We start from the raw sequence: 20,923 nt of genomic DNA on the forward strand, positions 1-20,923 counted from the left end.
CTGGGAATTCGCAGTTGGTGGGCAAGAAAGACAGATCTGCTAGCGCGACCTGCATTTTTGCAAATTGGTGGCCAGCAAAGGCTCCTTTCCAGCCCACGTAGTGTATTTACAGTTTGGGCTTGTAATGACAACCTCCCCTGCCCACTGGGCTGGTAACTTCGCGGGTGGTTGGGCCGGGAATTCACAGACCATGTGGGCATGTAAATTCCCAGCCCAGCGCGTGTTAAGGTGCGTTGCCACGCCGGGTCGGTAAAATTCACGCTGGATTTTTTTACCGTGTACACTCTACTAGACGACAAAGATTTACTCGCGGCCGCGGCGACTTCCGCGTGGTCCCTCTCGTCCCAGCTGCGCGGGCCGCGGCGGCGCGTGCGCGGGGGGCGGGCGGGGAGGGCGCCTGCCGCCCAGCAGCAGCAGCAGCAGCGTCTCCGCTGGTTAGGCCCGCCTGCCTCTCGCCCGCACGGCCCGTCAGTGCGCGGGAGAGGCAGGCGCGGCGCGCTCGTGTGTCGTCGCTGCGCGTGTTGTCGTCGGCGCGTTGACGGTGTGGTGCGTCGTCCCGCCCGCGTGTGTGGAGTGGAAGGGCTGCCTAGTCGGCTGGCGCCACGCCCAGGACACGGTTGGTTGGTGCCGAACGAGTGTGTGGATCCGCCAAGGAAGGCAACGACGTCGAGCTTGTTGTGGCCGTGAGTGGTCCCCGTATCCGCGCAGACAGAAGCAGCGTTGTTGGTGATCATCGAGGTGAGGAGGAAGACATGTAGTTTGGGGAGCTGCGAGTGCGAGTAACGAGTAGCGAGTGCAAAGTTACACGTTGAGGGTACGAGTTGCAAGTTGCCAGTTGCATTTTCTGACATATATTTCGTCCTCTGGCATGCGCCCGACAAACGCTAAAAGCCCGTTTGTTGAAACAAGAACGTTGGCACGAAGACAATGCTGATTGTGTACAGTTCCGTTCTCGCGGCCGCGATTACATTTGCATTGGGCCAATGAAATGTACCGGGTGGCTGATTCGCCCCGCCCTCTCCCGTTGTCAGACTGCGGACTGCGACAGCGTGCGCGAGTTCGTGTGGTGGGTTGCCTACGCGGTCGGGTCACGGTTCAGCAGTCGTGAGGCGGTCAGAGAGGGTTGGATAAGGAGGGATCACCCAGAAAGTACGTCCGAGCGGCGAGCTCTTCTCAGATTCATTATAGAGCCCCGCAAAGAGCGAGCTACGCGAGCTAAATGCCTACCCCGACCCCCCTCTCACCTGTCGAAGAAGGGGTCTAGCTCGCGTAGCTCGCTCTAATTCATTATAGGAAGCTCGGCGGCTCGGCGCCTGCAAGACTCGGGATAGGCCACCCCGCCATACACGCATGCACGGCAGGCGTGATGTTGCCTACCCACCAGGCGCTACGAGAGCGGTACAGCCTGACTGTCGGGGGGACGACGGGGCAGGGGGACGTTGAGTGCACTGTAGGACTATAGGGGGCGGAGCCAACCAACCAGCCCCCTAGTATACCTGATGCAATAACGAGGCTTTGACGGTGCCGCCGCCGCCGCGGCTGGACCGGATGTGGAGCTTCCCCCTGATAGAGCCGCGTACTTTAGACGACCCCTCGCCGCCGCCGCCGGCCCGCGTGTTATCATCAAAAGTGATTGGCTGCCGCCGCTGGCTTGTTTATGGCGAAGATTACCCCCAAAGCGGAGTTGTAGCAGCAGCAGCCTCAGGCCCGCGCTGTGGGCGCCGGGACAGCTGCGCGCGAGCCGCGGGTATGGCCGCGGGGCCAGAGGCCGTTGCCCCGCGAGCAGCCTGCAGCGCAGCACAGCGCGGCGCACCCGGTGTCATCCTGGTGAAGGAACACGGCCCGTCACATCCCCCTCGCCCCGTCGAATAAAAAAGCTGCTGCTCCTGCACCTCGGCGGGGAAAGCCCGCCCCCCGCCCCGCCTCACATCCAGACGCGCGACGTGCCAGCGGAGGGGCTGATGCGGGCCGGCCGGCCTGACAGTGACCTATGGCGGGCAAGTGGGTGGCCCTTCCTCTTCACGCAGGGGAAGACGCAGCAGCCCGGGCGGTGGCGGGGTGACTGTCCGGAAGTTGCAACAAACGCTGTCGCGGAGGAAGTCCCAACGACTCTATACGCCCCCCTGCGCCTCGTCCTGGGCCTGACTAAGCTGCTGCGCGCCCCGCGCGCCGGCCAACCGGCTAGTGACTCACCGCGCGGCGCCCGGCGAATCAACCGTAACCTCCTCCTGTTCATGAGCACGCCCGTGACGTCCGCCAAACGAACACTCTGTATTTTTAAAATGCGCGCGTGCACGTGGGAGAAAGGAAAGGAAGGGGGGGGGGAGATGATGGGAGAACCGCGGGAGGGGTGGTTAGCGTCACTCGTGCGGACCGTTGGGGGCGCCGGCGCGCACCGCACCGGCCACGCCCCCCGCGTCCACTCTGCATTCCCTGCATGTGCAACATTCCGAGCGCCGCCCCTGCCACTATGATAGCCCAAAGTAACGCGAACGCGAGGCGTGAGCGAGGCTGAGCAAAGCGATGTGTGTGATGTGACTGATGCCACAAGCCTCGGGACCACGACAGGGCCAGGTTTCGGCCGAAATGACGACATAGGTTGTATCTGGCCATTCATCCTCGTAACTTTGGAGATGGCGCGTCAAAGAGGAGGATGTGTATAAGTGTGTGCATGAATGGGCGAGTGGATTTGGAGTGGCTGCAGACCCCAGAGCCACCAGGGCCGGGCCCAGCCGGGCCGGGGCCGGGCCACTGACCAGCAGGGGAGCGCCTCCTTGGCACCGGCCCTCGCTCGCCCGTCCGAGGCACGCCTCCACGGCCTGGACGTGCCCGAATGATACAACATGTTTCTGCAAGGGGGGAGGGGCGAGGCGGGGCTATGGGCGACTCGGCGAAGTGACGAACGCCTCCAAAGGAGATGCGGCCCTGCTGCGCGTGATGTTTTGTATCGACTCCAGTGTTGCCAACACACGGCTGGGTCGGCCGCACCGGACGTGCCTTTTGACAACGCGATGCGACGGACGGCCTTTGTTATTACAGCCAGGAGTGAGTAGCACTCCTTCACCTCCGCGGAGATGAGATGAGAGGGAGGGAGAGAGGGAGAGCGAGTTAGTCTCGATGATACACAGAGCACCCCGCTGCCGCGCCGCGTCGAGCCGCTCCCAATATAGCGTGGAGTTCCCTCCGCACCTCGCCGAAGAGCCTGTGCCTGTACAGCGAGGGCCCGGCCGCCGGGCCGCCCTGTCGCGTCCTGCCCCTCCGTTTCCCCTGATGTCTCGCACTTCCGTCGCCCTTCTATCTGTGTCGCCCCGTGTGTGTTCCGTGGAGATGGCGCTGACAGGGCTCCGCCCCGCCTCTCCCCTTGTTTGCCCGGGCACATGCCCGTCGCGCCCTCCTCCATGAGCGTCCTGTTTCTGTTTCAGAGTCAGACGTCAGCCCCGGGAGCGGGGGCCCCGCTGGGCCGGGCGCACCGGGACCGGGTGGCGGCTCGGGCCTCGGGCGGCACGGCGGCTCGTTCCACGGCAAGCCGCGGGGAAGTCGCCTGGCGCGTCGCGCGCGCTCCTTCAAGGACGACTTTCTGGAGATCCTCTCCCAGATGCGGTCGCCGGGCGGCGGCCCTGGAGGCGGGGGCGGGTCGAGCGGCGGCTCGGGGGGCAGCGGGTCGGCCGCGTCGCGGTCCCCGCAGTCGCCCAAGGCGCGCACCCCCGTCAAGGCCACCAAGAGCGACGCGGGTGATGGCGGCGCCTCGCGGAACCCCCTGCAGGACCTCGACGCCCACGTCAGACAGGTGAGTGGGCGTGCTTCATTTCGACGGGGTCCAACCCTGCAGGACGACGAGCTGCTACAACCCCGCGCCCGCCCCTGGTGTTTCAGGTCCAGTTCGCACTCAAGCACTTCCGGGACGTGGTGAGCAACAACAAGCTGGAGGTGCTGCCGGGCAATGGCACCGTGGTGCTGGAGACGGTCGCCACGATCCACAGCGCGCTCAAGACGTGCCTCCTCAACGAGCAGGGCGCGCAGAGCTCCATCCTCGTGTCGGCCACCAACCAGGTCTACCAGAGCATGGCGCAGCTGATCAAGCTCTGCGACGACGTTCTGCTCAACGGCGGCAAGTCTCTCAACACGGAGAACGTGGCACAGGTAAGTGGGCAACCGGCAGGGTGCTGACGACGCCGGCTTGCCTGCTGACGCGCGCTCTGTCAGCAACCCACAATCGTTTTGGGGTTCGAAGCTCTCTGTCCGCCCTGCTCATTGTGCTGCTGCTCCCCAGGTGATCCAGTTGGTGGAGGAGGCCGTGCTGAACTTGGTGACGCTGGCGCGCGAGAAGCTTGCCAGCAGACACAGCTCCGGGTCGGTCGGGTCTTCGGGATCGGCGGGGTCCTCCAGTAGCGGCCCCCTCAAGTCTGCGCCGCCCGTGCCGCAGGCGATGGACCGCAAGTCGAGCTACTCCATGGCGGGGCTCGAGCTGCCCCAGCGGAGCTCCCTGCCGGACATCCCGCTCACGCCGCGCGAGAGACAAATCCTGGAACAGACGTCGCAGTCCGTGATAGAGCGCCACCACCACCACCACGCCAACCGCAATAACCATCACCATCACCACCACTCGCAGAGCTCCGACTCGGTGTTGCTGGACACCGTGGACGGAGCTGACGTGCCGCCCCCCAAGCCGCCCTTGCCCGCGGGCCGGCCCTGGTGTCTGTCCGAGAGCTCGTCGCCCTCGCCGTGTGGGGAGCCGCCCCCGCTGCCCCCCAAGCGCCGCCCCCGCCAGTCGGACGGGCTGGGACCTCCACCCCACGCGAGCGGGCTGGGTCCCCTGGTCGGTCTGGAGGGACTCAGCCTGCGCAGCAAGTCGCCCGAGGACACGTCCTCACTGCTGAGCGCATCCGCGGGGAGCCTTGACTCTGTCCTCAACCACTCCCGCGATGAAGAGGAGGAGCTGCGCGCTCTCATGGAGCCCGAGGCGGAGCACGATACTGACCGGGCGGACAGCCACAGCGACTCCCTCACTCTCGCGCCCGGGCCCAGCCCAGGGCCCAGTCCGGGGCGGAGCAGCCGCAGCAGCCGCAGCCCTTGCACCTCGTCGGGCGGCCACGGCCATGGTCCGGGGGGCACAGGGCCATCGCCCTGGCTCAACAGGCTGGCTCCAGGCACGCCGAAGGGAGCCGTCAACGGGGGTGGGGACGCCTCGCCGTCGTCTTCACCATCGCCTTGCTGCTGTTGGGAGGGCGCCGGTCCCGAGCCCCCTGACCACGTCCACGTCCATGGTCCTGGTCAAACACAATCCCAGCACATGTCAGCGTCGTTGGCCGAGTCTGGCTTCGCATCTATGCACTCCATCCGTTACGCATCGACCTCCTCGCAGCATAGGTAAGTCCGGATTGGCCAACTCCTGAATCGGCTATGTGTAATGTTTTCTGAAGTGCCAGGAATCTTTTCAGGCTAATCAGGCTAATCCTTCTCTGTTCTGCACGTACCTTCTGTTGCAGGTCATCACAGCAAAGTTCAGTGTCCATCACAAGTCAGGCTGTAATGTCGCAATCTCAGCGGACAGTCTCAGTGTCTTCATCCTCTTCTTCCTCCACAACTCGGCTGGGCTTTACTCCATTAGAAGAAGATGCTCTGTTAGGAATTAGTGTATGTGGCCTGTTTTAAAATTCTCATTGTGTACTGTATTAATTCTTTTACGAAGAGAACTATGCTCTATTTTTTTATCTTGTTTACAGGCTGTGGATGACGGAGTTTTTGAAAGGATATCTCCTGCTAGCAATGGGAGTTCACCACCCGCTCTACCTCAGAAAAACCGTTTCCGCCAAGGCCCTAAGCGCGAGCGCCTTCCATCTCAGTATGACAACGTACCTGGCAATGACACAACTGACTCACCTTGTTTAGAAGTTGCTCTTCCTTCTTCATCACCACAGTCTATGAACTGCTCCCTTCATGCAACTCAAATCACATCAACAGTTATGCAGTCTCAATCGCATTCTGCACTTCAAGTATCCTCCACATCTCCATCAAATTTAATGCTACCTGCTCACAAATCTGCTATGGCTCTTAGTGGGCCAAGTCCTGAGACAGGAAAACCTCCGCCTCTACCTCTTAAGAAGAAGCATAGTAAGTACAATTATTTTATTTTTACTTAAATAACCATACACAAGGAGTTAACAAAAATAATATACCCAGAATTACTTATACTGTACTGCTGTGGCAATGTATTCTATTCGGGATAATAGTTAAAGAATAGATAAGTACATCATTTCTCCTATGAGACTTGACTGTCAATTCTCTCTTTAAACACTTGGCATGCTGACATTGACGGGTTTTAATGGATGGTAAAGGTGTTTATGTGTGCGTGTGTCTGGTTTTGTGTGAAACTTTCCTGTCTCTCTCTCTAAGCTTTCTAAATGTTTTTTCCTGCATTTCTGTATTACAATTAATTTAATGTTTGTCCCTCAGTGTTCCAATCAGTGGCTTACTCGGGTAAGGAACTATCTACTTGCTATATACTTTCCCATAACGCACCTACCAAGTTAATTCTGTTCCCCAGCTTCCAGCACTTTTTTTCTTGCATGCCAACAAGATGTGCCCTATCCCTTTCTTACGTGTTATTGTTTTCTTGAAGCTAGAAGTGTAGTGAATATTTTACCATTTAAAGCTTACATATACTATTTGACTCATGATTTATTTATTTTTTATTTTGTTTTTTTAAAATTGTTTTCTAGGTGATATTTGACTTTAACACTTCTTCACGTATGAATAAAATTTAGTGTTTAATTTTTGAAGTACTAATGTCTTTTGATTTTAACTGTTGCAGTCATGGCCTATATGGAAATGTTTGGAAACTGTTCCCACACAAACAACAATGACTTTCTCAGACATTCCATGCATACATACAATGTCCTTCAAACTGAATGGCAGCAACGAGATAATTTTACTGCAGTGCAGTCTAGATCATTTTACTATCAAAAAGAGAGGTAGGCGCGTTTTGTTGTTGTTGTTTTGTATCTTATGTTTGATATTTTCTATAGACTTTAATCTTAATCAAAACGTTTGTACACATTCACAGCCTTAATAGTTCTCCTAGTGCAACTGATGTTGTACAGTCCATCCCACCAGCACTGCCACCAAAACGTAGCCGTACTTCCAGTGTACGATCAGTCAGTAGTCCACCGCCATCTTCACCTGTTTCAAATACTTCAGCAAACCCTCCTGCGTTGTAAGATATTAGTTTGTGAAACTTGGTTCATTTGTCATGTAGTTCAATATTTTAAAATTTGTAACTTGATGATTTGTTAAACAATTTTAGGAAAGAGGAAAAGAAGAAAGTCATACCACCAAGACTAGATTTATCTCCTAAACCACCTTTGCCACCAGCTTCTGTATCAGTTTCCCTTTCCATTAATTCCCCTCCTGCCATTGAGCAGGTGACAAATCAAACACAACTTAATGAGGGAAGTGGTAAAGGACCAGCAGGGTCTTCAGAAGAAACAGGAAACCCTTTAGAAGAACTAGATGTCACGAGGCATTTGGTTGTGAAAAAATCAGATGAAGATGGGCCAGATATTCGTGGAGGACATGAAGATGGTCTAGTTGTTCATGCAACAAAGGCAAATAAAAATGGTAAGTATTCTTAAATCTTATTACTTTTTAAGTAGAGATCTAATTGTGCTCTTAATCAGCTGACTGATAATTGTTTTAATTTTTTTTTGTCTCATTTTTTGCTGCTTCTTTCAGAAGAAAATGAAACAGGTGCATATCACATCATTATTCAATTGTGTGTTTTTGCAAATTTTAAATAGCATGTAAGTTCATACTTTCATTTTCCATTCTTTTTTCAGACTTTTTATACCAAGAGGCTTTTCTCACTACATATAGAACGTTTCTATCTCCTCTTGAGGTAATACAGAAGCTCTGTTTTCGTCATCAACGATTTCATTGCTCTGCAGAAGTGGCAAAGCAGAGAGCAGCAAAAGAATCATTTTCTCTATTGGTCCGAGTAGTTAGTGATCTAACGTAAGTCTGTTTCAATTTTGTACTTTACCTTTAACTTAAATCTTTTCATTATTAACCTTGAGGTTTCGTTGCTTTTCTTTTTAGTATTTCAGATTTGGATGACACAGTTTTGCAAACATTGATGAATTTCACATACCAGCTTTTATCAAGTGGTGACCTCACCATGGCCAAAGCTCTTCGTGTGAAGATTTTAGAAAAGCACAGTGCCAAAATGCTGTGTAATACAACTAACACCCTTTTGCCCTCACAAAATGTTTACACTCGCTATCGGTTAGTGATAAAATCTAAATGGCCTTTCTTTCTTTAGTTTATGCTACAAAGTTTTCTTTTACTTCAAGTACCATTGAACAAAGAAATTAATATTTTTGTGCATTGCAGACAAGCCTCTCTACTTGACTTTAAGTCTGAACAAATAGCAGAGCAAATGACTCTCCTAGATGCACAACTTTTCATGAAGATTGAAATACCAGAAGTTCTTATATGGGCTCAGGAGCAGAATGAAGAAAGAAGTCCAAACCTGACCCGTTTCACTGAACATTTTAACAAAATGTCCTATTGGTAATACAAAATTTTCTTTTATCTACAGTACCATATGTCACGGCATGTGACACAGCAGTATGCGGGTTTGCCTACTCGCTCCACCCGTAAAGTGTCATGGCCCCGAGGATGTGCAAACCTGTTGTGTCATAGCCCTGACACACGGTACTAAGTTTTTTTTCAGAATCACTGAAGTACACCACATAATTTTACTATCTTATCATTGCAGGGCCAGATCACGGATCTTAGAACAGGCAGAGGCAAAGGACAGGGAGCGTTATGTTGTTAAATTCATAAAAATCATGAAACATCTTAGAAAAATGAACAACTTTAACTCGTATTTGGCTCTTCTTTCTGCATTGGATTCAGCTCCTATAAGAAGACTTGAGTGGCAAAAGCATATTACAGAGGGGCTGAAAGAGTATTGTGCTTTGATTGATAGCTCATCTAGTTTTCGTGCTTACAGACAGGCTTTGGCTGACACAAATCCTCCTTGTATACCATACATGTAAGTTATTTCTTCCTCAAATTTATTTATTTGCTTGTCAACAGGTACTGTAATTAATTTTTTAATCTAATTTACAGCGGGCTGGTTCTTCAAGACCTGACATTTGTACATATAGGGAACAGTGATTTACTTGCTGATGGGACCATCAACTTCTCTAAGCGATGGCAGCAGTTCAATATTGTAGAAAATATGAAGCGATTTAAAAAAGGGTGAGCAGTGTTTGTTTACTCTTGAATTTACTGTCAGTGATTTTTGACCTGCTTCTAATATATATTGTCACCCTTTATCTTTTAGAACTTACTCATTTAAAAAGCAAGAGAGAATCATAGCTTTCTTTAGTAATTTTGATGAATTTCTATCTGAAGAAGCTATGTGGCAAATATCAGAGTCAATCAAGCCTAGAGGAGGAAGGAAAACAAATACCACATCATAAGTGTGGTCTGATGAAAACTTTTAGTGTGATGTCTTCTGTTAAAATGTAAAGCATTTCCTTGTTCTATTTACTGGTAGTAAACGTTCCTTAGATAGCGTAATTTTTATTGTTGTTACTTTATGCTAGTGGTAGCTTAAGGCAGACTGTGGCATGTAATTCTTCTTTAAACCTGGTGCATAATGGAATTGATGTACATCAGTACTTAAAATGAATGTTACTAAGCTCATTTCTACTACAAATGGCTGTGTTTTATGCTTATCTTAAGATTTTGTTTCCTTATGATGCTGTCAAAAGTCTTCTTATTAAGTATCTTAAGACCATTCTCTAAGGCCTACATTTCTTTCTAGAAAGATAAGAACATTAGACAAAGATGATGTGTCAAATATGAATGTTTAATCCCTTTTTATAGTTCTAGCTACATTTTCCAGAACATAAATGCATAGTGCAAAATTGTAGAGTCATGCTTATCTTTACATGCTACTTACTTTTAAAAAGTTTCAGAGTTTGTATAGAATTGCCACATTTTCAAACTGTTTGCTGTTGCCGAATCAGTCAGTATTTGGAATTGTTTGTCATTTGCTCTTTGATGTTCATCTACTGCATTGACAAAATTGACAAAGTAGTCTTAACTTTTAAGTTTCAGTGGATCTAGAGGACTATTTTATACACGTATGTTTAAGTTGACCATATAAGATTCTCTCAGATCATGCATTTGCCCCATTGTCTCCCTTTCAATAAGTAATACTTTGAGGTAGTAATTTCTTGAAAAAGGAATTCCGTCATGAAGAAACAGAATTCAACAGTACATAATTTTCTTATGTAACTTTATGGACAAAAATGGTCTTTATTTCTTCGGGACCACCATGTGTCAAAGACCTTAAAAGTTTTCATAGAAGCATGAGGACGATATTCACACTAAGTCATTCTGAATGAAGTAATTATTAGCGAAGATTTGTCTTCCACAATAAGAAAAGCTGCATCAACTATGGGACAACATGAATTGTTATACTTTAACTATGATGCAATTTTGTTTCAAATTTTCTTTCTCCTAAAACGTCTTGATATACAGTGTACTATATTAACCTTTTCTCCTGTGTATGTTTTGTTGTGTGGAGATTTCACAAGCAAATAACATTTTTAAAGTAGGTATCTATAGGATGAAGTGGTGTAAAAATAAAAAAGGAGGAAATCTGATATTTCTGAATAAGATGTTTTGGTTGGAGAGGTAACTTGGTGTAAGATTTAATCCACTTCAGGCCTCGATTATTTCTGTTTTCTTGGGAAAGTGCAGCATATCAAAGATTAAAGAAAATTTATGAGAGGTACGTATCTAGATAGTTTTAGCAAATAACTGCACATGGCTAAGTGAATGTGTAGTGGTGTGTTCAACCTAAGCGTTTTCCTTTGGTCACTACTGGGAGAAATTTTTATTTTGAGACTATCCTTTACCTAATTAGTAAGTAATGTTACGTAATATTTAAATTGCGTTTTCCTTTTTTTAGTTGTATCAATTACAATGAGTGGAAGGGGAAGTGTTCAATAACCAACAAATGCAGCACATGTGTAACTACTAAGGCTTCATGTATATAATATAGTTGTAGTGTTCAGTTTAGAATCAAGGCCTAATGATGAAATGTTACCCTTGCCTTTTGTACATAAGAGTTTTTATTTATTTTTGATGGGTGCATGTGTTCATGTTCAGAATTCTTTGTCTTTTTCTCTGTGACATGAAATCCTAAAAGCAATAATCCTCTTTCACGTCTTCTTTTGATTTCAAAATTGGAAAACACAAATCATTAATCAATAATTCTATTTTTTAGGTGTCTGGAAACAGAATTATGTATGTCTATATGATGCTTTTTATCATTAAAACATAGGCTGCAGAGTGTTAACACTCATCTAAATCTAATTTATGTCCAATTTTCTGTTGCACAATTGCTTGTTACTTGGTGATGAATATCTAAGACAAATCTAGTTTCCAGTAACCAGAGTTCTTTTTAAAGCAGTGTGTCCCCTTAAAATTTAATTCAAAACTGTGGACCAGTTATACTGACGTTTGTCAAAGGAGTTAATGCGTCAAATGAATCGTAATGGTGCTGAAATCTCTATCATTGTTGCAAATTCCCTCAGACTGCAATAATTTCCTTAAATCAACAGTAGGGAACTTTGGATAATAATGAGTTTTTTGAAGATTTGCTTAATTATTTTTTACTATGGTGTATCTTTCTTGAATACGTTGTAAGATTTAACCCTTTTTCGGTTCATGTAATGCATATCAGAAGAAAGGAGCAGATATTTCTTCTTTGATTGATGTTGCCCCTCTGTGGTGACAATACTTGTCAAAAAGCAATGACTATTTTTACATAGAAAACTACAGTAAAGCCTTTTACCAAGAGCATAGTCTCAAACTGACCTACTTTGGCACCCATTTACTCGTGAAGTGGGTGTTGTCTATCTAATTGTGTAATCCCAAATTTTATCTGTGAGCTAGTTTGTTTCATGACTTTGGTCATTTTACCTTCCCCATGAATAATTAATTTAATGGCACACAGCTCTTGCATTTATTTGCACTGTGACCCCTTGTCTTTCTGTTTGGGTGTAAATGGCATACATAATGAATGACTGTTGTTCATATCACAAGTATAGTTGTATTGTTGTGACTAAGCAAAGGGGAAAAATGAGGACGATTTTAGCAAATTTTAAGTGAAGAAACAACATGTGTTTTATTTTCTTTGTATGTTTAGAAGTCAAAATGTGAGAAAATCAAATGGTTCTAATGATTTTTGCTTTTATGGATAAACTACTGTATGAAAATTGTACCTCTCTTGAAGATAAACTATGTAACATTAACTGTGAATATCCAATGAGAAGGATTTGTTTTGCAGAGAGCAATAGCAGTTCTATTATGTATTTATAGTGATTTTTAAAAATTTGCTTACTTATTAACTTTCTTACGTCTGTATTTTAGTGAATTATTTGTGTGTCTGGAGTAGTCATATATCTGTCTGTGATCTTTTCATAGAATGGCTTTCAAGCCGATTTCAGAGCTGAAGTTTTAGTGAACTGTCTTGCTTGTTTACTCATACTAGTAATTTTGTTTGCTCCTAAAATTTGTATCTTCAATGTCCCTTATTTAATATCTATTGTCAGTATTTTATGAATTGATATTTAGGTAGCTTTAGTGGTGTGTAGAGTCTGGAATCAATGCTGATTTCATCCCCTTGTGGCCCCCTGCCTGTAGTTTAAGGGAATGGTGATATTTTTCTGTGAAGCTCTCCCTTTGCCTGCCAAAGTCTACCCCCCCCCCCCGCCCCCTATTCTTTTGTTTTGCCCTCCCTCCCGTCCCGGCTGGTCTCTGAACGAACAACATGTGAAAGCCGCTTGTATTTATGATTCTTGGCAATGATTTTTTTTTCCCATTGTTCAGTCATAAACTTTAATATGCTTCTTGCAAGTAAGGAAAGTGGAGGTGAGGCACATAAATGGCTGGTAGGGGTATTGTATTAGGTAAGTGCCTGGAAAGACTGAGGTCTACTGAGCTTTAATTGAACTAGAGACTAAAGTGGATTTGAAGTGCAGCAAGATCAGACTTTTGTATGATGTAAGATGGATCTTTCATTTTAAGTCTAATTGCTTTTCTCTCAATGAGAATGTTGATGTACGTGTGTGTGCGCTCTTTACACATTCAGTTCTTTAGAACCTGTTTTCTTTTGTAGGCTGTTAGTTACTTAATTCAACATTTGTGATTTATGAAATTCATTTTTAGTAGTGTATCTTTCATCAAATAAGAAATTTGCCAATGGAAATTACAGATATGTTGGATCTCAATCCAAGAAGTTATTTATGGGATTTTAAACTGTGATCTATTGTAATGTCACAAAATTACTTATAATTATGCCCTTCTTCATGACTGTTTAAAGTAATTAGTGTGCACAATTTAACCGAGGCTCTTCTTCTGACTTCTTGTCAAGAATATCAAACTTTTAGTGTTTGGTGTGCTTTGTTGTAATTGTCAATACTCGGAAACTGAGATTGACAAAAGCTTAAACACCAAACAAAAAACTTAAACACCAAATGTACCTTTAAACTTAGTTGAACCCTAAGCTTATGTTTGCTGCATCAACTATTTTTCTATACTGTCTTTTTTGGCTTTTTAGATTGTTAGTTGCCATTGAAATTAGAGAATTTGATGTCATGTCTGCACGTGGTAATTATTCTACATATTTGTCTTCTACTAGCAATATTAAATTATGCTATATCTTGTAAATATGACACCCTTTATAGTTGTGTCATGTTAATACTGTGTGACACTTTGATGATTCTATTATAGATTGTTAAGATTTTTCTGCTTATGGTATTTACACGATCAGTTAGTCTGCTGCTGCCTGCCTGTCATATTGTATGTCAAATTATATTTGTATGCTTAGTTTTGATGTCAATTTAGTGATAAACATAGAAATGTTATAAGACTTACAATTACTTTGAGCTAAAAGAAGCCTCGATACTTACATAGAGCACAAGATGTGTGTAGTACATATGTCAATCAGTGCAACATGTGATTTTGTGTTCGTGTATTTAAGTATGTGGATTAAAACAATGGCTTGTTGATGCTTATTTCAAGAAGCGAACGTGCACTTCCTACTAGTCAGTATTCCACACATCACATGTATTGTCTGATCTGTGATTTTTGTGTTCAGTATTTAGTCACTGTCACAATGTGCAACGATTTGTAACCAGCTTTAGTTGTCTATGGACCAAACAGCACAACAGCATCAGGTTTAGTGTATTACAATCTTTTTGTTTGTTTTTAGATAGCTTATGATGCTGCTTCCTTTTTTCCTCAAAATTTTGGCTGTTATCTCATACTTAGTCTGGTATAGAATAATTTTGAAATTGATACCGTAATAATATTATGTAGGCTGATTTCAGATAAGAGACACTTCTTTTACATCAATCTTTGTTGATGCACTTTGCAGATTCTAAATTAATTAAGTAGGATCTTAGGGCCTCTTGCTGTTTTTTTCCCTCATTGAATTCTAATTTATGCTAGTAAATGGCCAGTGTGAGTTTTGATGATGGGGGGCTAGTCTACATATCCTGTTTGATTGATTTTTGGTTTACATTTGTTGTTTTTCACCGATGCATTGGTTGTTGGGTCTCGGTTAATAACTCTGCAGAATTCTTGAAAAATAGGTTGGTCCTATACAAGTACCTTGGTAATCATATGTAAATGATTTCTGTTTTTGATCTTTATGTTGTTTTTCTTGGACACCCCATTATTTTTTGTTACTTCTAAATTGTGGTGCTCTTCCATTTAAGTTGTGCTTTAGGTTGGTTGTATTTTGCGTGCAAGGAGACAGCCACCTTGAATACAAGAATACACCACCTTACTATTGTTTACTTAAACATCCTTTAAGGTATTTATTTTGTTATATTTTTATAAAATTGAAACCCATTTTGTTGTATTTTGTTAGTTTATTTCAGCCCATGGTGTAGTGTAATGAGACTCTTGTGCTGTAAATATTTGTCCTGGTTTAAGGAAACTTAACAAGACAAGTGTGACAAAGTGTGAAAAATAAATACATTGCTAATAACAGTGTAGACCACATCATTTGTATTTTTACTGAGCATAATGTCATACAGCTGTGGCAAATTGAAACTGATGTAGGAAAGATTCAAGAATACTTGCCTGCAGGCCCCTAGTCTGGTTCACAGTAAGACACATTAGGTAAGGGAAAAGTAGGGTAAGTAGATACTAAATAAAAGAGGAAATGCTTTGTTAATAATCAGGCTTTTTGTTTATTTAGTAAGGGTTGCTACTAGAAATTACCTGAACAGAAAGATTCAATAGTAACATTATAAATAACAAACAGAACAATCCTGTACAGCTTAGCTAGTCGTATACAGTTGGTCGGCAAGTGATGGGATTACTGGCAAAAAAAATAAAAAAAAATTGCAGTGGTACACCAAAAAAGAGAAGATACAAGAAGTGAAGTGGGCAGTTGAGAAAAAAAAAATGATTCAACAACCCAGCAACAAGACTATGTTGATATGTTCTTCAAGCAGGAAAAAGGAAATGGCACAATCAAAGAGAATCAATATCACAAAATAAATAGTTCATGCTTAATACATCACAGACTATTGAAAGCATTTCAAGCAACAAGTTGAATAGCAGTTTTAGAGATTGTTGTTAAGACACTGCAGTTAAAAGCTAAGGAATGTGAACATACAAATAGAAAAGGAACAAGCAAAGTGAAACATACTAAAAGGATTTTTGCAACAGCTCAATTGCTTGCTATGAAAACATGTAAATGCATGAACTTGAGGTTTTATACATAAGTACGTATATCAAAACAGGATGTCCCTAGAATGAATACTGCTTTCTACAATTGATTAAACATCCAGTGTACCAAGAAATCTGAAAATCCTATGCACTCTTTTTATTATGTACCTCTATGGTCACAGATCTTATTCATGAGAGACTAGAAGTATGATTCTAGTGAGACGGCAGAAAAGAGGGAAGAGTTTAAAACTAACCAGTTTAATACTATGAATTTAGCATAAAACTCAACTTTTACAGGGAATAAATCTAAGATTTAAACCACCATATCCTCAAAATTACGTATGATAGGCATTAGTTCATTACACCTCTCTTTCGAAACAATCCAATTAAAAATCCAGAGTTCAAGAAAATATGTATCAGAACAGATGGCAGTTTAGGTTAACATTTAACTATAGTCAAGTGATAATGAAAGATGTGAGGTAAAATTAGATCATACCACACCAGGATGAAGAATTGTCAGTAAGTGTAGAGATAAACATTTCTACATGAGTTGAACAAATGGCTAGACATAAAAATGCAATACTTCACTTAACCAATCATAAACAACGATTGATTTTAAAAGATATTCAGTTCATCAGTTGAAAATTGAAAATAATACGACTAATGACACATTTTACAAATATTGGGTTATTAGGATTTTTTTTAAATCACAAGGAAGCACATCTAGGAGTAAGACCATTTGCAAATCTAGGAGCTAGATGGTATTCTACTAGAAATAGTTCAACATTTCTTTTAACAAATTCTGCACAAAGAAACACAGAAAACTAAACCTCTGGATCATATAGATAGGGAATGGTCATAATAAAATGGTCAGAAAAAACTCGTCAACAAGTATTGGAGATCGAAGTTCCTTCTGCTTTTTGAGGAAACAAGAAATTGTGCCGAACAGTAAAAACAAAAGGGGGAAGTAAATTGGAGTAAATTCCTCTGTATAGATATTTTCTATATATGTACAAAATACACTCTTTGAAACAAAAACAAAAACAAAAGGGCTATAAAGAAAAAAAAATCAATTGATCATAACTACAAGTGATTTACTTGTTGTTCTTTAGGTTGTATTTGACATTGATTTCATTACTAGAATTTGTACAATAGTTAGTAAAACTAGAACTAAAATGATTTCATGAAGTTACATTTGTACATATGTTGTGGATCAAGTCATCACAAACAGTGGGTGACTATGACGACTATGATTAAGGCTAAACTTTAATCAGTACATTGTTTAGCACAGTCTATGCCATTTCATGACGTTTGAAAAATAATAGTACAAGAATGAAGTAAACTTTCATATTTCGCAGAATATGTTTGACCTAGAACAGGATGGCAAATCTGAAACACAGCCACCGCTAATGCTTTGGCAGTAAAGAGGACAATGGCACAATTGCTATTTTCGACCCACGACCACCGTATCCACTCATAATTTCACACACTCACTCACTCACGCATTTAAACAAAGACACACACATACAAACTTAAGGTTGACTCTCGGCGACAGTGAGAGGAACTGAAGTAAGTTTTAAAATAAGTTGGACGTAATATGGACGGAGACCTTTGTCAGTTTGTCGATCTTCCACGAGTACCGAAAGTGAGTACGTGGGAAGACGCGACCGTCTCAAGTCCCCAGCCCTATCCTATACTTCTATGGATCATCCTCAGTTCCCCGCACTGCCCACCCTCTGCGTCCACATCGTCAATTGACTAGCACCAACACGTTTACACTTCGAGCGTCACACAGCACTGCACTGCGCCGCGTCGCACTTAGATGGGCCCGTAGTTGCTGAGAGGTCCCCGGAGGTGGCCCTGGCCACCGGCTGGAGCGTGGCGAACCTGGTCAGGCTCGTCGTCGACCTCGTCGGTCTCGGGCCCCTCGGGGCTTTGCCTCTGTCATACGTGGCTCAGCGGCTGCTGCTTGAGGTACAGCGAGCTCTGCACGCTGGGGGCGCCGTGGCCGAGGCCTCCGAGGCCCATCCCGTGGCTGCCGTGGGGGTTGACGTGCAGGCTGGGCGCGCTCAGCAGCGAGGAGCCCACGCCCGTGGAGTGCGGCGGCAGCGGCATGGGCAGCAGATGGGGGTGCGAGTGCGGGTGGTGAGGCTTGGCGATCAGCACGCTGCCCCCGCAGCCCGCGCCGCCCCCGGGGCCGCCGAGCGGCCGCCGCCCGCACAACCGCGCCCATAGGCGACGCCACGAGTCCAGAGTCTTGCCGGACCAGATCCAGACGCCCGAGGTGATGCCCACCGCCAGCGCCATGAAGTACTTGAGCATGAGCACCGAGTACAGCGGACGCTGTGGCGTGGCCGGGGTCGCGCCGCACTGGCACGTGAGCGGCTTCATCCAGTCCCCGAAGAGCGAGCTCTCGTACAGGTGGCAGCCGATGACGATGGTGGCGGGCACGGCGTACAGCACGCTGAAGATGCCGATGCGGATCATGAGCTTCTCCAGCTTGTAGGCCTTGCTGCGGCCGCCCATGCCGCCCTGCTGCTTGATGACGCTTCTGATGCGGAAGAGCGACACGAAGCCGCCGACCAAGAAGGACAGCCCGAGCAGCAGGTAGAGCAGCAGCGGCAGCAGCACGAACACGCGCAGGTTGTCGGCGTTCTGGTTGCCCACGTAGCAGATGCCGGCGACGGGGTCCCCGTCGACCGCGGCCATCACGAGCACAGCCACCGTCTGGACCGTCGGCACCAGCCAGGCCGCCAAGTGGAAGTACTGCGAGTAGCCGGCGATGGCCTCGTTGCCCCACTTGAGACCCGCGGCCAGGAACCACGTCAGCGTCAGCACCACCCACCAGATGGAGGAGGCCATGCCGAAGTAGTACACGAGCAGGAAGACGATGGTGCACGCCACGGGGCCCTGGCCCTGGCTGTGGGCGTGAGGGCCGTGCGCGTGCGCGCTGTACCGGATCATGCCGCCTTCGCACGCCACCTCGTCGTGGCCAAGTCCCACGCGGATCAAGTAGCCCACGCTCACCTGCAGAAAGGAAAATGACATTTAAGAAAACGAGTCACACTTTACAACCGGAATGACATAGCGTCCCCGCTAGAGACGAAACTCACCATGAGGTAGCAGCCAGATAAGAAGACAATGGGCCTTTCGGGGTACTTGAAGCGCTGCCGGTCGATGAGGAACGTCGTGATGGTCATGAACGTGGACAGTGCGCACAGACCGGACCACAGCGAGATCCAAACCTCGGCGAAGTCCTTCTCCTCCTGCGAGAAGAAAACGCCCCGGCACGGGAAGGCGCAGTTCTCCACCTCGGCCACGCTGATGTTGCGGTTGTACCACGTCGAGTTTCGCTCCAGAGGTACAAGCGGGTGTCTACACCTGTTGGAAGAATACATGGAGCGAGTTGAGTCACCACGTCACTACAAATTGGTCGTAAAATTCCATGGACAACTGCAAATAGTGTGTGGGTATAGCACCGGCAATTACCTGCAGGGGCATTCTCGTTCCCGTCCGGTGGGCGCATGGCTCGCGCCTCCTCGGTCGCAACCCTTGCCGTTCTTGCCGGGCTTGCACTTGGGCGTAGCCGTGGGGAACAGGCTGCCCGAGGGCGGCCTCTTGGTGGGGCCCGGGTGCCTGCCGCCGCCGCCCGGCCCGTGCCCGGGCATACCGCCCATCTCCGGCCCGGGCTGGTTGTCCGGCTGCATGCACAGGTTGTCGTGGTCGCCGTGCACGGGCAGCTTGTCGCAGTTCATGCGCTCGGGCCACTGGAAGCCGTACTGCTGCATGAGCGGCTGGCAGCCGTCCTTGGCGCGCTCGCACACCGAGCGGCACGCGGGCAGCGGCTGCGGGTAGTCCGGGATGCAGATGGGCGCGTACAGCGAGCACAGGAAGAACTTGAGGTCCTCCGAGCACTTGATCTCCACCAGCGGCCAGAACTGGTGCACCTCGAGGCCAGCCTCGTCCTAATAATGCAACAAGGCGAAAACAGTTAGAGGTTGGCATTGTGCGTTTAGACCGCTGAAAACTGTAGTCAGCCTTCGTAGTTATACTGCACCGCATGCACGCGTGTGCATGGGTTGCCTACACGCTCGGGGCCGTATGGCGGCGGTGCAATATCGACAAAATTGAACGGGTTTTCAGCCACCTGGTGACATAAAGCACCATTCAAGACTCACCTGCGTGTCGTGGTTCAGCTCATTGGGCATGGACGTCAGGTTGTAGCCGATGCCGCGGCACATGGGGATGGTGATCTCCTCGCAGCGGCCCAGGGCGGCCGACGCCGAGCCCACGCCACCGGCGGGGCTGAGGCCCGGATGCGGCCCGGGGTGGGGGCCTCCGAGGCCGCCCAGCCCCCCGAGGCCCTTGTCCGCGAGCACGGCGTTGAGCGCCGCCAGCAGCGCCAACAAGTGCAGCAGCATGCTGACTACCTGCAACAAACGAGGTGGGTGGTTAGTAAATGGCGCAAAGAAAAAAGTCGAGCTTGGCGACGGCGCACTTCGAAGCCGAACGTGCGATCGTGCCTAACATGCGCTGCACTGCAGGGGCAAGAGGGGGGCTCTCACAAAGCGCCAAACTCAGCCGTCTCAGGCAGGAGTCGGGGTCGAATCGTGAGGGGCGGGACTCTGAAACACCCGTCCCGTCTCGGGGCGGGGCCACTCTGCACCCGCGCCGAGGTCATGCACGTCGCGCACTTCCAGACCTGGCGGAGGAGGGATGGTCGTAACCCCGAGCGAGGGGGGCAATCTGCCACCAACAACAGGACGCCCGTGTCGTCCGGTCGGTCCCACTCGGAGGGGGTTGGGGCAGAGAGGGGGCGGGCATTGGCCAAATGCCGGGCTTTAGCGACTGCGGGGCGGGGCAGAGACTGGCCGCAGCAGCAGGCTATAAAACGTGCTCTCCGCGCGCGGCCGCCCCCGAGACTCAACACTCATACACACTCGCGTGAGAGCCGCACAGTCTGGGCTGCCGTTGAGGGATAACCTCTGTTCGCCCCGGCCTCACGTCGCCGACCGCTCGGCTCCAGACCGACGCTGAATCACGACTAAATCAGTGGTCGACGCCCGACGTGCCCCGCACCGCACCCCACGGCGCGTCGGCCCCGGCCAGGCCCGGGGTCTGTCAATTCTAATTCTCAGCCCTCCTGCCCCCC

At 47.6% G+C, this 20,923-nt stretch overlaps 2 protein-coding genes across 3 annotated transcripts in view; one reads left to right on the forward strand and one right to left on the reverse strand.

Annotated features, from left to right (window-relative positions):
- LOC113209700 (guanine nucleotide-releasing factor 2) overlaps positions 1 to 15,096 on the forward strand; it is a 19,041-nt gene extending 3,945 nt beyond the window's left edge. The window contains exons 2-17 of one of the 2 annotated variants that reach the window (XM_026427393.2): positions 3,423 to 3,787; positions 3,874 to 4,140; positions 4,271 to 5,367; positions 5,487 to 5,634; positions 5,724 to 6,111; positions 6,454 to 6,477; positions 6,812 to 6,971; positions 7,064 to 7,213; positions 7,304 to 7,617; positions 7,732 to 7,746; positions 7,836 to 8,010; positions 8,095 to 8,280; positions 8,389 to 8,568; positions 8,777 to 9,055; positions 9,133 to 9,264; positions 9,350 to 15,096. In XM_026427393.2, coding sequence (XP_026283178.2) covers positions 3,423 to 3,787; positions 3,874 to 4,140; positions 4,271 to 5,367; positions 5,487 to 5,634; positions 5,724 to 6,111; positions 6,454 to 6,477; positions 6,812 to 6,971; positions 7,064 to 7,213; positions 7,304 to 7,617; positions 7,732 to 7,746; positions 7,836 to 8,010; positions 8,095 to 8,280; positions 8,389 to 8,568; positions 8,777 to 9,055; positions 9,133 to 9,264; positions 9,350 to 9,488 — 4,019 coding nt within the window. In that variant the 3' untranslated portion in view covers positions 9,489 to 15,096. The remainder of the gene's footprint in view (positions 1 to 3,422; positions 3,788 to 3,873; positions 4,141 to 4,270; positions 5,368 to 5,486; positions 5,635 to 5,723; positions 6,112 to 6,453; positions 6,478 to 6,811; positions 6,972 to 7,063; positions 7,214 to 7,303; positions 7,618 to 7,731; positions 7,747 to 7,835; positions 8,011 to 8,094; positions 8,281 to 8,388; positions 8,569 to 8,776; positions 9,056 to 9,132; positions 9,265 to 9,349) is intronic. The other variant, XM_026427546.2, reaches the window with a different exon arrangement.
- A 164-nt stretch (positions 15,097 to 15,260) lies between these two features.
- Positions 15,261 to 20,319, reverse strand: LOC113209613 (frizzled-5-like). The gene is made up of 4 exons (XM_052271701.1): positions 19,950 to 20,319; positions 19,261 to 19,736; positions 18,885 to 19,152; positions 15,261 to 18,798 (listed from the first exon to the last, which is right to left on the reverse strand). Exons 1-4 carry the CDS (start codon positions 20,190 to 20,192, stop codon positions 17,716 to 17,718), a joined length of 2,070 nt encoding a protein of 689 aa, XP_052127661.1. The 5' UTR covers positions 20,193 to 20,319; the 3' UTR covers positions 15,261 to 17,715.
- Positions 20,320 to 20,923: the final 604 nt, after the last annotated feature.

This window comes from Frankliniella occidentalis, unplaced genomic scaffold (genome assembly GCF_000697945.3).
Source record: "Frankliniella occidentalis isolate FOCC.00 unplaced genomic scaffold, Focc_3.1 Scaffold169, whole genome shotgun sequence".
In the NCBI taxonomy this organism is placed as follows: Eukaryota; Metazoa; Arthropoda; class Insecta; order Thysanoptera; family Thripidae; genus Frankliniella; species Frankliniella occidentalis.